We start from the raw sequence: 14,162 nt of genomic DNA on the forward strand, positions 1-14,162 counted from the left end.
CACAAGTCCCATGACCTTTAGGGTCTCTAATTACACATCCAACTTCATAATTCACAGCAATGCAATTTACCTTTATGGCCAGAGAATCATCTTCTAGTTTATCTCAGACAAGGTCTGTGCCCCACCTCTCTGAGAAGCAAGCAGAAAAAGTCAAGATAAATTACTCAAGCTTGGGATAATTAAAATTGTTTTTTTTTTTTTAAATCCTCACTCTCTGAGTCTCTCATATGATGGAATTCATGACTTCACATATATACGTGGGAGATTTCTTATGTTCTGATGAGATGATACCATGAAACTGCTGATCCTAAAGTAGGTATTGCTATTTTGTTTGTTGAAGCAGGTAGTAACTGCTTTCCTATTAGGACACTTTTAAAGCAGAGGAAACAATCAATTTTTGCTGTGCTTTACACATATTTGAACTTCATAAGTGGTCACTGAATGAATGGCAAATCGATGTTACCTCAAACACCCATTTAATAAAATATATGATCGAATTAGAACTGGGAGGTGAGTGAACTACTGGGTAGGGGGATTCGTGGAAACACAGGGCAAGGTTCATAAGTACCTGCTGTTCAGCAAAATTCTTTAGGGAACTTTGATGAAATCAGCTATGGTAGTCAAATAATCCTCCATGAGATATAAGACCTTCCAGGACCAAGGTAATTGGGACCAGATGTCCATTTCCTTCATCCAGCTATTTCCTCTGCTTGGTGCCCTACTTGTTCAACCATTGAACAAATAATTATTAAATGCATACTGTGCTAGACCTACGGATATAATAGTAAACACGATACAAATCTCCATTTTCTCATGGAGCATGTGGTATCAGTCTTTGTAGTATTATGAGAATTCTATCCAGGAAAACTTCCGAAATTTATAACCTTGAAATTTTTTTCCTGGTGTCTCCTTACTTTTTGCACTTGGTACGGACAAACGTTTTGGCTTCCCAGTCCAAATGATAGAAAGTAACCCTTGTTAATATCCTAAATTTACATCTCCTCGATTCAAGATATTAGACAATTCCAGAAGGAGATCTTGGTTCAGCTTAGGGTGGGTAGCTCTCCTGGATCAGCCTCTGTGGCCTGGAGGAGAGGGATGTGGTTGTTCCAATGAAATACAGTGTATCCTTGAACAACACAGGTTTGAACTCTGTGGGTCCACTTATATCCATGTTTTTCTAACAAATGCAGTACAGTACTGTAAATACACTTTATCTTCCTTATGATTTTCTTAATTATTTGTTTTCTTTAGCTTACTTTATTGTAAGAGTAAAGTATATGATACATGTAACATACACAATCTGTGTTAATGGACCTTTTATACTATCAATCAGGCTTCTTCAGTACTAGGCTATTAGTGGTTATGTTTTGGGACAGTCCAAGTTTTATACGTGGATTTTTTGACTGTGTGTTGTTCAAGGGTCAACTATATCATTCAGACAGAGGTTGGGGAAATTCCATTACACAGAGATGATGGAAAGACAATTTAATACATTTCAACCACACATGGAATTAACAAACCTAAATGTCTCTATCCACAGGCACGCCAGAGAGCTGGTGAACCCAGCTCCATGGAGTGGCAGTGTAGGACAGCCCTGTGACCTGAGCCTTGCCCCACGGCCCTGGGTGCGGGCCACAACTTTCAGACCAACTGTGATTGGTCCAAGCTCTTTACCAGGGGACATTTAATGATGAAAGAGGATGCTGCTAAGACATCAGCCAGCAGAGAGAAGGAAGGTGACCAAGCCTCTAGCAGGGCAGAGAAAATCAGGACAGACAGAGAAGTGTGAGGCTGGGGATGAGCTCACTGTCAGGACGGTGAAGAGATAACTAGGTTAAAAAGTTTTCTGTGCAGGCATCAGTAGTATTCTACTGCAGTATTCTACTGAAGCAGAATAAGAAGGAAGGAGAAGTGTCATTTTATGGTCTAATCAGAGGCAAATATTAGAAATTTCAGGAGCCAACCCAGAAATCAGAGGGGTACAATGACGACGAAGCTTGAAGACAAGCATGCAGGGAATGGGGACCTTGTAGGAGAGGGTCAGCCATACCTGGGTGAGAAGTATCAAGCGAATGGGAAACCAGTAGCAAATGGGAGAGGTGAAATCTCTGTAAAGCAGGAGGCAAATGGAAAGTGTGGTGTGCCCAGAAAAAGTCTCAACATGTACAGCTGGCAGGAGATCCAGAAACACAATCAGAAGGCTGATCAGTGGCTGGTGATCAATCGCAAGGTCTACGATGTTACTGGCTGGGCCAACAAGCATCCAGGGGGGAGCCGAATCCTCAACCACTATGCTGGGGAAGATGCCACGGTAAGGAACTCAAAGCTCTGCCTTCTCTCTTCTGACTGGTGGGTGGCTGGGACTTGGATCTCTTTCCCAAAGCATTTTGAGTACGTGTTCAAACTCCACAATTGCTCATCTCCTCCCAAACCAATTTTTCAGGATTCCTATCCTGCAAGAACCTGAAACCAAACAAGCCTCAAGGACTAGCTCCTATTTTGGGATGGGCTCAGATGCTGACAGTGGATACTGTTTGTGCATTTTGGATTTTGTTTTCTCTTGGTGTTGTGTTTTGAATTGGAGTCACTGTTTGCTTCCTGGTTTAGTATAGTTGACACACAACATTTCATTAGTTCAATATAGTGATTGAACAACTCTATACACCAGGCTATGCTCACCACAAGTGTGGCTACCATCTGTCACTGTCTTTTAAGAAGAAAGTTACAAATGCATGAGTAAAATTTGGGAAAAATCACGTCTGTGCCCATCTAGAAATTTCTCAGACTCTTATAAATGGGGTGTGTAAAAGGAAGACAGCAATTCACATGATAGGCATCAAAATGTTAATAACAATAACACAAACCTACAATTATGGATAGTGCTTTTCTAACCCAAGTCACAGGATCAGCTCAGATGATGTGTTGGCAAAGATGCAGGCCTTCAACCACCTTGGAAATAACTGATAAACTCACTCAGTTTGAGACAGCTGAGCTGATGAATCTTTAATTTTCTGATGATGTTTATCTGTAAGAAGTTAGGGAAAAAAAAACATGATTCCACATCCAATTCTAGCCAACAAGGTGGAATTAATTAATAAAATAAAACCATCAGGACTTTAGGATAAAATACCCATGCCACCTTGGGATTCATATCTTAAGAATGAAAATCCTGAGCGTGGCCAGCCATGTACCCTAGACTTCATGTAAGTAAATCCAAAAATGTTTGGAGAAAAGATTCTCACAAAGGAAGATGGTTCAAGAAGAATGGGAGGCTCCAGAGGAGTTCTGACAAATATAATACCCCATAGCTACTCAGAATTCAGGGAGCCTGAGCTTGGCAACTGGATATATGAACGTGGGAAAGTTGTTAAAATGCTCGCAGCCTCTGCTTCATCATTTGTAAAATGGAAATGACCTTACCAATCCAACTGGTTTATGGTAAGTGGGACTAATGCTTGTAAAGTGTTTAGCACAATGCCAAACACTTAATAAAGTTTCATTAAATTTTAACTATTATGATTTATCTCACTGGCATCCATAGCCTCAGAGGTGTGATTATTATTTCCTGTTTACCACCAGCTTAGAAATCTTGATTATATTTGGTGTCATCTGATTGGGAACAGAGGAGCCCATGGTGGAGAAGCATCATTCTCTCTAGTGAAGGAGGCCAGGACATAAAGGACCTACAATCAGAGACTTACTCTACAACCTAAGACGTGTTTGCAGGTTGTGCCCTGAAAGGCAACTGTGGACCAAAGAAAGCATAGTGTCTGTTAGCTGGCCCTCAACCCATGACTGCACCTGCCCAGTGAAGAGCACCATTCCTTTATTTACATGGAAACTCTCCTTGAAGCTTCTACTTTCCTCATAAATGCTGAATAGTGATAGATCATTAATTCACTCATTCATGTAGTCAGCTATTCTAAAACCCTTGTTAAGGGTCCAGCGTAATGATTAAGAGTACAGGTTTGGGAATGGAAAACGGTTGGCTTGTATCTGAGCTCTACTACTTACTAAGAATGTGTTGAGAAGGTTGATGAAACTCTTGAAGCTTTGGCTTCCTCATCTAGAAATTAGGGATCATAATACCTTCATCTCGCTTGGCAGAGATTAAAAACTAAAAAAAAAAAAATAGCAGTGCTTTTGTTTTATTATTACTTAGTTCTGAGATGGGTTGTAATTTTCTCCAAACAAAAGGCAAGACAGATAAATCCACAAAACAAAATGGGTACATAAGTTCCTGTTATTTCCCATATGAGTTGTCTGATTGTTTTCAAACTATATGATTTAAAACTAATGGCATGGTGGTAATAATTAGAGTCTAGGCCCAGTATTTTTACCTGAGAAGAGTTCACTGGGGAAAAGTCAGAAACAACCTGTAAGTCCAAGAAGAACTGGTTATATAGTTATCAATATATCCATATGATGGGCTGTTTTGCAATTGTTAAAATAGGATTACAAAGCATTTGAGGATGAGACATGCTTATGAAACAATAGTTGGGCACAGTCTTCATGTAAGACAACAGTATGTTCTGGGTTCCATGAAAGGCATAAATGCAACCTTGTGATACATGTACATGAACGAAATATCTAGAACAAAGAAAACAAGTTCGTATCCTAGTGCTGTTCAACCCACTTATTATCTCTGAAGTCCCCACTCTAAGAAAGACACTGGGAAGCTCAAGTTCTTTCTCATGATGGTCAGAGGCCAATATGACAGGGAAAGGATAACCAAAACTTAGAGGAAATATAGAAAAGTTCATCCAGCTATTTGGAGGACTACCATGTGGAAGACAGGGGAGCTGTATGCAGTTCAGAAGAGTGGCATGCAGTCAGTGGAGGTGAGGTTAGGGCTGGAGGAAGAGAGGATTTTTCACAGAGGTGGAGTGAAAGCAGGATTCACGTCAGGAGTAAACACCCAGCCAGAATGGGCATCCCAGCTTAACCACTTCTTTTGCTTAGCACAATATTGGCCCATGGTATGTGCTCAATTAGCGTCATTGACTATCATGGCATAAGGAGGACAGAATGTGAGAAAGGAGAGGTAGAGAAAGAGAAAAGAGAAAGGAGAGGGAGAGGAAGGTTCTTGAGAGCTGAGCCATGCCTTCCTCTTCTTTCTCCTCTTCCACTACACATAATAACACTTCCCTAGCACAGCATCCATCCCCATCGGCAATCACCACGACAAAACCAACCCAGATTTCTAAGCATTAGTGAAAGTGAGAGTAGTAATCAGTATGAGTAGTTGCATCTTCTCTGGGTTGTCAACATTTCTTAAATTATCTGGTTCGCACCAGAACAATGATTCAAGTAGAAAATAGGTGGAGAAGTAGAGAGAGGGGGGTGCTGAGGCACTAAAGGTGAAGATGGGCCATGAGGACATGCTTTCGTTCAGAAAGGCCAGTCTGGCAGCTAAGTAATGGCTGTACTGAAGAGCAGTCAGCCAAAATGAAGGAGGGAGCCCAGGGAACATGTTGAAAGTCCTAACAAGGCACTGACCACAGGAATGGAAAAGAGGGGGTGGCTGCAAAGGATGTCTATGAGACATAATTTATGAAATGTGATGAGTGACTGGTTGAGTAATCGTGGAGAAACAGTCTGTCTGACTTGTGCATATGTGACACAGTGAACTAGGTGACTATATCCATGACAGAATAGGGAAGCCAGGAGGATGAGCAGGTTTGGGAGGGAGAGCAGAGAGAGAGAGAACTGGGGCTGGAGCTCAGCAGAAAGTATCGCAGAAAAAACCTTGGTATAGGGAAGAGCTTTCAAATAATGAAAGTTCTCAAACAATTAAATGAATTGCAGTGGAAAAATAACCCTCTGCTTATTCCTGTGGGTGAAGGGGAATCTGGGTCACTTTAAGCGAACATTCTCCATTCCAAAAAGGCTTTCTCCCAGATAAAGGGCAAAGATGGCATTCTCCTTACAAACTGACCTATTCACAACTCATGTACTACCCAAAATATGAGGGGGCTTGTTCTAGCCTTTGTCTTGGAGCATATGAGACCAGAGAAGAGTAAGCATAAGAGAAATTACTCAGAGATGTGGGAATGCATATGTGGTTGGATGTTGACTAGTCTGGTGAGCTTTTGTGAGGTGAGTAAATCAAAATCCATGTTCTAGTTACCTTGTTTTGTGACTGTGTGTATATATATTTCTCACTGGTGTTTTATTTCCAGAATTTCTTCCCCCAGACAAACTAAATATAATACAAAAAGTGCAATCACTTATCAATTTATTTATCTGGTCTGGCTTTCAAAACCAAATCCCTTAGCTACTAGGGTAAGATAAGATCTTCAATCAGGTTTTATAGAACGACTGAATAAATGAATGGAAGCATTAGTAAACCCATTAGGCAGAGTGGGTGACATTATTATCCTCATTTAGAAAAAACCCTGAGGCTTGAGAAATTAAGTAATTTCCCCAATATAAGGCAGCTTAGTCCTTTGCTACCCTGCACTGTGCCTTAGTGTGAATTAGGAAGGCACACTCCTTGGGTGGTTGCAGCACAAGATTTGGCAAACAGAATGTTTGCTGGATTTCAGCCCATACCTAGCCTCCTGGATGGGTGCCTTTGTGCAGGGGACAACCTCTTGATAGTACTTAAGTTTGTAAATGCAGGGGTTTGTCTCAGGCCTGTGTCGAAATAACCCATTTTGAAATGAATGTTGGTACAAATTTATGAATAGATTAAGGAGTAGAGATTATGGTTAAGAAGGGAGTCAAAAAGCTAACAGATGAAAATGGGAGATGCTGGGTAGGTAAGAGACACTGGTTCTTAAGACCTGTATCCTCTGAGCTCAACACTCTTGAATGCTCCCAACTTTTTCTTTGTTAGAGAAAGCTTATATTCATCTCTTCATTCCTCCTTTCCCTTATTCATCAGGCATCCACTGAGCCACATGCCATATTCCAGGCAAAACGAGATAGTAGGAATAATTTAATCAATAGTACATGGCTTTCGTCTTCAATAACTCTAACATACGTTGGAACAAATTTATCCAAGAAGGTGAAAGACCTGCACACTAGAAACTAAGACATTAATAAAAGAAATTGAGGAAGATACAAACAAATGGAAAGGTATTCTGTGCTCATGGGTTGGAAGATTTAATCTGTTAAAATATCCATTCTACCTAAAACAATCTATCAGAATTCCAATGGCATTTTTCATGAAAATAGATTAAATAATCCTAAAATTTGTATTGGAACCATAAATGGCCCCAAATAGTCAAAGCAATCTTGAGAAATAACCCACCTGGATTCCCTGATATCAGTACACACTACAAAGCTACAGATGAATGTATAAAGAAAATGTGATGCACATGCATGCGTGCGTGCGCGCACACACACACACACACACACATACACACACACCCGATAGAATACTATTCAGCCATAAAAAAGAACGAAATCCTGCCATTTGCAACAACCTGGATGGACCCAGAAGGCATTATGCTAATTGAAATATGTCAGACAGAGGAAGAAAAATAGCATATGATTTCACTTATATGTGGAATCTAAGAAAGAAAACAAAATATCAAGCTCATAGATACAGAAAACCAATTGGTGGTTACCAGAGGCAGGAGGTACGGGGTGGGATAAAAGGGTGAAAGAGTTCAAAAGTGCAAACTTCCAGCTACAATAAATAAATCATGGGGGTTGTAATGTTTTGCATGGTGACTATAGTTAATAATACTGTGTTGCGTATTTGAAAAGTGTTGAGAGATTAAATCTCTTGTATCATTAAATGATACAAGTTATCATCACCAGAAAAAGAATTTGGTAACTATGTAAGGGGGCAGATGTTAACCAGACTTATTGTGGTGATTATTTTGCAATGCATGCAAATATCAAATCGTTCTTTTGTACACCTGAAGCCAATATAAGGCTATATAAATATTATACTAATTTTTAAAAAAGAAAAACACAAAGACCACTAGAGAAGGGGGCAGGTACACAGTTTCATTATAATATAATTTGAAAAGCTCTAGGGGCTACAGGAGCCACAGGAGATGGTAAATAACTTTCCTAAGTTAGGTGGAGGCATTATTTAATCTGAATCTTGAGGGGTGAGGAAGAGTATTTATAGAGAGAAAATGGAGGAAGGTAGTTAAGACAAAGGAAACAGTATGTGACAAGCTTCAGAACAATAGACAGACATGGAATGTTCATTGAATGGGAAGATGTCTGGTGGACAAATGGCTCATGAAGGGTGATAGTGAAAGGTAAGCCTGGAGAGGCAGGTTGAAGCCAGAGGCAAAGCAATTCAGGGGATTAAAACCTCATATGGAGAGGTATCATTACTACATGCCCAGCAGATACATACAGATTTTTGCATCACCCCAGACAATCTGGCATCAGTTCTATCTTGAGAGGCCTTTCAGAAAAAGAATTATACATGTTAAGGATAGAATAAATTGTTACAGCTTCATGGCTTTAAAGTCACATAGACTTTAGTTCAAATGTTGGCTCTACTATTTACCTATTTGCTGTGACATTTTGGACAAGACTTTCTCTCCTCAAAGACTTGGTATTTTTATCTTTATAGCACAAATGATGGAACCTCACAGATCTAAGGTGATGATTATGAGTTGGCCCATAGATTGTCTGGTACACAAGATACGCTCAACAGAAGTTACCACTATCCCCTCTCCCCTTCATTTTACCCCCTCTCCTTCCTTCAGCACGAATATACTTGCCCAAGTGTGTTGATAACATAGCCTGTTTTTACAGGTGTTTCAAAAAGAGAATTTCACAACTTCCACAATATCCAGACTCTATTAGGAAATTCTTTTACATTGAATATTCTAAGACTACGTAAACTCCTTTGTTGTACTGCTCATCAGTACAATGAAAAGAGGTCTACATGGCAGGGCAAGGCTTACTATTCTGGAAAAACTCTGTTGGTCTTTAGGATCTGTTATTGCAGTGTTGCCTATGGATTTTGCTGTGAATCAAAAGACAAACAAATAAACCCCCACCAAAACCATCCAACAAAACAAACAAACAAACAAACAAACAAACAAACGATGAACCCAGAAGAATGTTTTTGTCAGCACACTGCTCCAGGGTTCTGAATGACTGCTTATAGTAAAATGAAATTTCAATGGCTTACCTTTCTTCTACCTTCTTATCTTGATCCACCAGAATGTTTTCCATCCTATCTGCTCTTAAAGAACGGGTAGAATATTTTGCCAATATGGATCATTCTGAAATACTTAATAGCCTTCTTAATCACTGGATGGCTGTCTTCCTGGCTCAGGAAACTAAGTTTTAAAGTTGTAGAATGTGAAATTATATAGTATAGCATTTCCAAAGGGGGTCAGAGTAAAGTGCGCAGAAGCAGAATGGAAAGTAGGGACTGGACTGGTTCTAGCAAATACAAAGCCCTTTTTATATCATTGAACCTAGAGACCATAAGGAGAAGTAAGTTTAAAAAGCTGATATTGCACCCTTCTAATTAATGTTATTCATTACATAAACACCTTCTTAGAAAGTAGGCTTCTACATAGTTCTTAGATGTATCTAAAATTGCTTCGCACTTTGAACTTGGAAGTATCATTATATTCACTAAAATAATTCAGAGTTCATTACACATTAAGCACTGGAGTATAGGAAGAAAATCTCTGAGGTGCTGTATTGAAGGGAATGTAGGTAGTAAGTTCTTAGCACTAGAAGTATACATACAAGAAAGATGGCTAATATGTTGACTCGCTTAATCCCTAAAGTAACTTTATGAATTGGTTGGCTATTGTCATCACCCTTCTGTTAGAGAAAACAGAAGCACAGACAAGGTCAAGAGACTTGTCCACAGCTTCATAGCTCCACAGCTAGTAAGTAGAAACCAGAATTTAAATGAAGAAAGGCCACTCCAGGGTCCATTTTCCTAGTCAGTACTATGGGATACCAGCACTTTAGAGTCGTGGGTGTGGCTTCCATGTTTTCAACTTATGATGTTGATTATATTCCCTCACTTTTAATAACTCCTGTACCCAAAGTCATATTAGCAGAAAGCCTAGAAAGTCCACCTCTTGGAGAATTTTCCTTCCCCCAAAATCGTTTAAATCCCTGGAAGGAAAGAGAATATCTTTTAGTTCCAAATATAAGCAGGATATAGGAACCGCCACACTTCACATAGCCTCTACCCACAAGGTGCTGCTTAACATGGACCTGAGATGGGGAAAAGCAGTTGGTCACCTCTATGTGCCTGACTGTCACAACCCTTGCAGAGACTGCCCTAGCACTGTTTAGAAAGAGTGATGAGACCCCTCCAGTGAAAAACTTTGTGAAAAGCGTGTACTTTAGACAGCTCAGACCTCAAGGGCTGTGCTCCTTTTCTCTCCTGTGAATTAATCCTACACTATCAATGTCAACTTTAACCAGTTTTTTTTAAAAAATAACTTAATTCAAATGTTTCATTCCTCTTGGCTTTGGCCAGGAACCAAGAGGGATATTTGATGGGAGATGTGCTTTTCACAGCTAGTCATGGTTGCTGCATGTTTCTGTGTGGGCAACTTCCACCAAGCCTGATGTTGGACTTTAAGGATTCATCATGGCTTATTAACTCCAGCAAATTAATTCTTCTGGTGGTCAATAAAGTAAACAGCGATCCCTTCCAATGATCAGGAATATCCTGGCTGTGTTGGGCTTGCCTAATGAAGCAGTGCATCAAGCTGGGGGATCTCCAGCATGAAGCTTTCACAAAGTATCTCCAAGGGTAATTTTGATTGTTCAACTGGAGACATCAACCTGGGGTTAGAAGAAATCCTCTGTAATAGAGTCTGCTGATTCCCAAGATGGGCACAGGATAAGGTAAGGAAGGGGACTATTCTGTAGATAAGCATGTGTCTCCTAAGCCTCTATCAATTCTCTGTGATTTACAGGATGTCTTCAGAGCCATGCACCTGGACCTTGACATTGTAAAATTGTACCTTAAGCCGCTGCTCATCGGAGAGCTTGCCCCAGAAGAGCCTAGCCAGGAGAGACACAAAAGTGTGAGTGGGGTCTCAGGACTCAGAAACATGTGGAGGGATGAGGACAAAGGCCAGCTGATCATTTCCTGACATATCCAAGAATTGGTCATTTTCTGTGAGATGCCTGACATCATGGCTGGGTGAACCTGCTATACCACAAATGAGTAGCTTCTACATATTACAATATAACATCATCCTCCTTAGACACTCAGAATTCTTAAACCTCTAAGTAAAAAGGAAAGAAATGTTTGGTCCTGTACCAAACAGAATTTCCATGTCTCCAAGTACCTCTTTTTTTGCCCAGATATATCTAGATACAATTTTTGTCCAGTGACTGATTATAAAAATGGTTGATGTCTGTATCTATGTTCCCTTTCAAAGTAAGTTCCATGAGAGCAGGGAATATGTATGTATGTATGTATGTATGTATGTATGTATGTATGTATCTATATTGCTTATCTCTGTGTACTCAAGAACCCACCTGCACAGGATCAGACATATAGTACAGACTCCATAAATAGCTATTGAATGAAAGATGTGAATATATCATAACAGAAGCCCTTTCTACATTTGGTGAAACTATAGTCCAAGGAAAATAAATTGCTATCTGAAAGTCCCATAGTTGGTGTATCAGAAAACTGGGATTCCAAGTCACTTATTTCTGGCCCCAATCCAAATGAAAATTTTGCTTCTAGAATTATGTTCATAGCTTTTACATTTTATGCTACAAATTTCTCTCCTTTTGTGTATCTCCTTGAACAGTCTTGTTTTCTTTCTTATACCCTGGTCACTGTGTCAACTGTCCTGTTTTCAAACCCATTAGTCATTAAGCTAAGAGATATTTCTTCCCATCTCTTGCACTGACTCTCCAGTTTGATTGGCAAGCTTGTAAACCAATACTAGCCTTGACCATGCACACACATGCACGTATGCATGTTACACACACACAGGACAAGGAAACTTACCCGCCCCCCCACACACAGACACACATACACATCAGCACACACACACTAATGCCACAAGAGATCCTGCCTTGTGCCTAGGGACCCATCAAGCAGCTCATAGGAAAGTCTTCCTTTGAACTAATTTACATGAACTGCATTTTTCTATGTTCATCATCTTTAATGAAAGGGCCCTTTGCACAAACTGATCTGATGATGAGGTAGAAAATTCTGTGTAAAGTGTACCACTAAGTATGGTAACACAAGTCCATATAGACCACACAGTTCCCTGAAGCATAATCGGTGATCAATCAATACCTGAAACAATACTGATGGTTAAAAGACAACTGTTAGACAATAACTCCCTAGATTCCCTGCCCCCCCAAACCCTACTCTTTCTGAGTTCCAAAACAGTTTGAGGACAGTTTACAAATCACTACCCATTTTTTCTCTTCTCCTGAAAAAAAAATATTATCATAACCTTTTTAAAAGGTTTTGTTTGCTCATAGTTTTATGTTTTTAATTTTGCTCAATTAAATTTGTTAATATCCTTAAATTTCTAGTCATAAAAGTAAGGTATTAATAAAGTAATAAAAGAGATTGTTAATTGTGTTGATTAGTGTTCCCTGAGGGAACTAATTCCTTCCTTGAACATTTATTTCTCAGTCCCAGCTGGTGGAAGATTTCCGAGAATTGCGGAGAACATTAGAGGCCATGAACATGTTCAAGGCCAACCCAATGTTCTTCTTCCTTCACTTCTCCCAGATCTTGATTTTAGAAACTCTGGCTTGGCTAATAGTGTGGCATTTTGGCAGTGGCTGGCCTGTGACAATATTCATCTCCTTCCTTCTCACAATTTCCCAGGTAAGCACATACCCTAAAATCAAGCAGTGGCTTTAGGGGACAATTCAGAATTGTTTCCTTCTCCCTTTAGACCTGCACCAGGTGCTTCCTGACACTTCCTGGCAAGCTACTAATCCACATTTGACACCAGCAAGTTACCACATCTTGCCAGGCCCCAGTCTTTTGTCTGTAAATCGGGATAACAATTTTTATGTAAATATTCTCTACTAAACAAGTTAACGTGTAAAACACTTAGCACAATGACTAGCATAGGAAATATTTAATTTATGACAGATGCTCGTCTTTGCCCAATTGTATCCATACCAGTTCAGTAACTGAAGTCGTTTCTCAGCCATGTAACACTCACCTTTATCTTTTATTCATCTTCCAACCAATAAAAAGAGAGAAAGGCAAATCAAGAAACAGAATCTTAACTACGGAGAACAAACTGATGGTTACCAAAGGAGAGGGGGTGGGGGGATGTATGAAATAGGTGATGGGGATTAAGGAGTGAACTTGTCATGATGAGCACTGGGGGTTGTACGGAGGTGTCGAATCACTGTATTGTATATCTGAAACTAGCATTACACTGTATGTTAACTAACTGGAATTTACATAAAAACTTAAAAACCTGAACTTATGGATTCCACCATAAATTGTAATCAACAACTGGCACCAGCAGAGCATTGGATAAATCTTTGTTGAATGAAGTGTGAATCTCTGAACACAGCTTTCTGTGAGCACAACACTGTGGGGGGGACACGAAAGGAAATGCACCTGGTTCCTTCCCTGGGGAAAAGAGTCTTCCACTGGGGAGACCGATGTTCAAACTGGTAAACATTCTATGTGACAGAATGACATCGGTGCCAAAGAGAGGAACCAGCATATGCTGTTAAAGCAGAAAGAGGCATTTAATTCTCATGGGGATAACTGGGGAAGGTTTTATGGAAAATTAATGTCAAAGTTAATTCCAGAATTTATGATATGTTATTTATTTATTTTTTGTAAAGTCAACTTGCTTTATTCCTTGAAAAGCAATTCTTTTGGAAACTGGAAAGGAAGCAAATATTTGTTTGGTGCTTAACATAAGCCAAGCACTTTGGAGGTATTTAAGTTTGCCAACAGTCCATGAGTAAGGTATTATTATCCCTATCTATCAGATGAAGAGCTGAGGTTCAGAGCTACTGAGTAACCTGCCAAGATCTGTGCAACACATACATGGTAAAGAACAGTTGAGAACCCAAATCTGCCTGACTCCAAAGGCCATACTCTTTGTCCTCCTCACTGGAAGATATGACAGTGGTAAGGAAAATGTTCTAGGCTGAAAGAACTCAGTTCACAAAGGCACACAAGTGGGAAAGAATGCAATGTGTGGGAAATAGAAAGTGAACTTGGCTTG

General features: G+C 39.8%; 1 protein-coding gene across 1 annotated transcript in view; it reads left to right on the forward strand.

Moving 5' to 3' along the window:
• The first annotated feature begins 1,709 nt into the window (after nucleotides 1-1,709).
• The window catches only part of LOC128311769 (fatty acid desaturase 2-like protein FADS2B), a 30,125-nt gene continuing 17,672 nt past the window's right edge, over nucleotides 1,710-14,162 (forward strand). The window contains exons 1-3 of the mRNA XM_053203160.1: nucleotides 1,710-2,314; nucleotides 10,890-11,000; nucleotides 12,587-12,784. Of these exons, the coding sequence (XP_053059135.1) occupies nucleotides 1,988-2,314; nucleotides 10,890-11,000; nucleotides 12,587-12,784 (636 nt within the window). The 5' untranslated portion in view covers nucleotides 1,710-1,987. The remainder of the gene's footprint in view (nucleotides 2,315-10,889; nucleotides 11,001-12,586; nucleotides 12,785-14,162) is intronic.

Source organism: Acinonyx jubatus, chromosome D1 (genome assembly GCF_027475565.1).
Source record: "Acinonyx jubatus isolate Ajub_Pintada_27869175 chromosome D1, VMU_Ajub_asm_v1.0, whole genome shotgun sequence".
In the NCBI taxonomy this organism is placed as follows: domain Eukaryota; kingdom Metazoa; phylum Chordata; class Mammalia; order Carnivora; family Felidae; genus Acinonyx; species Acinonyx jubatus.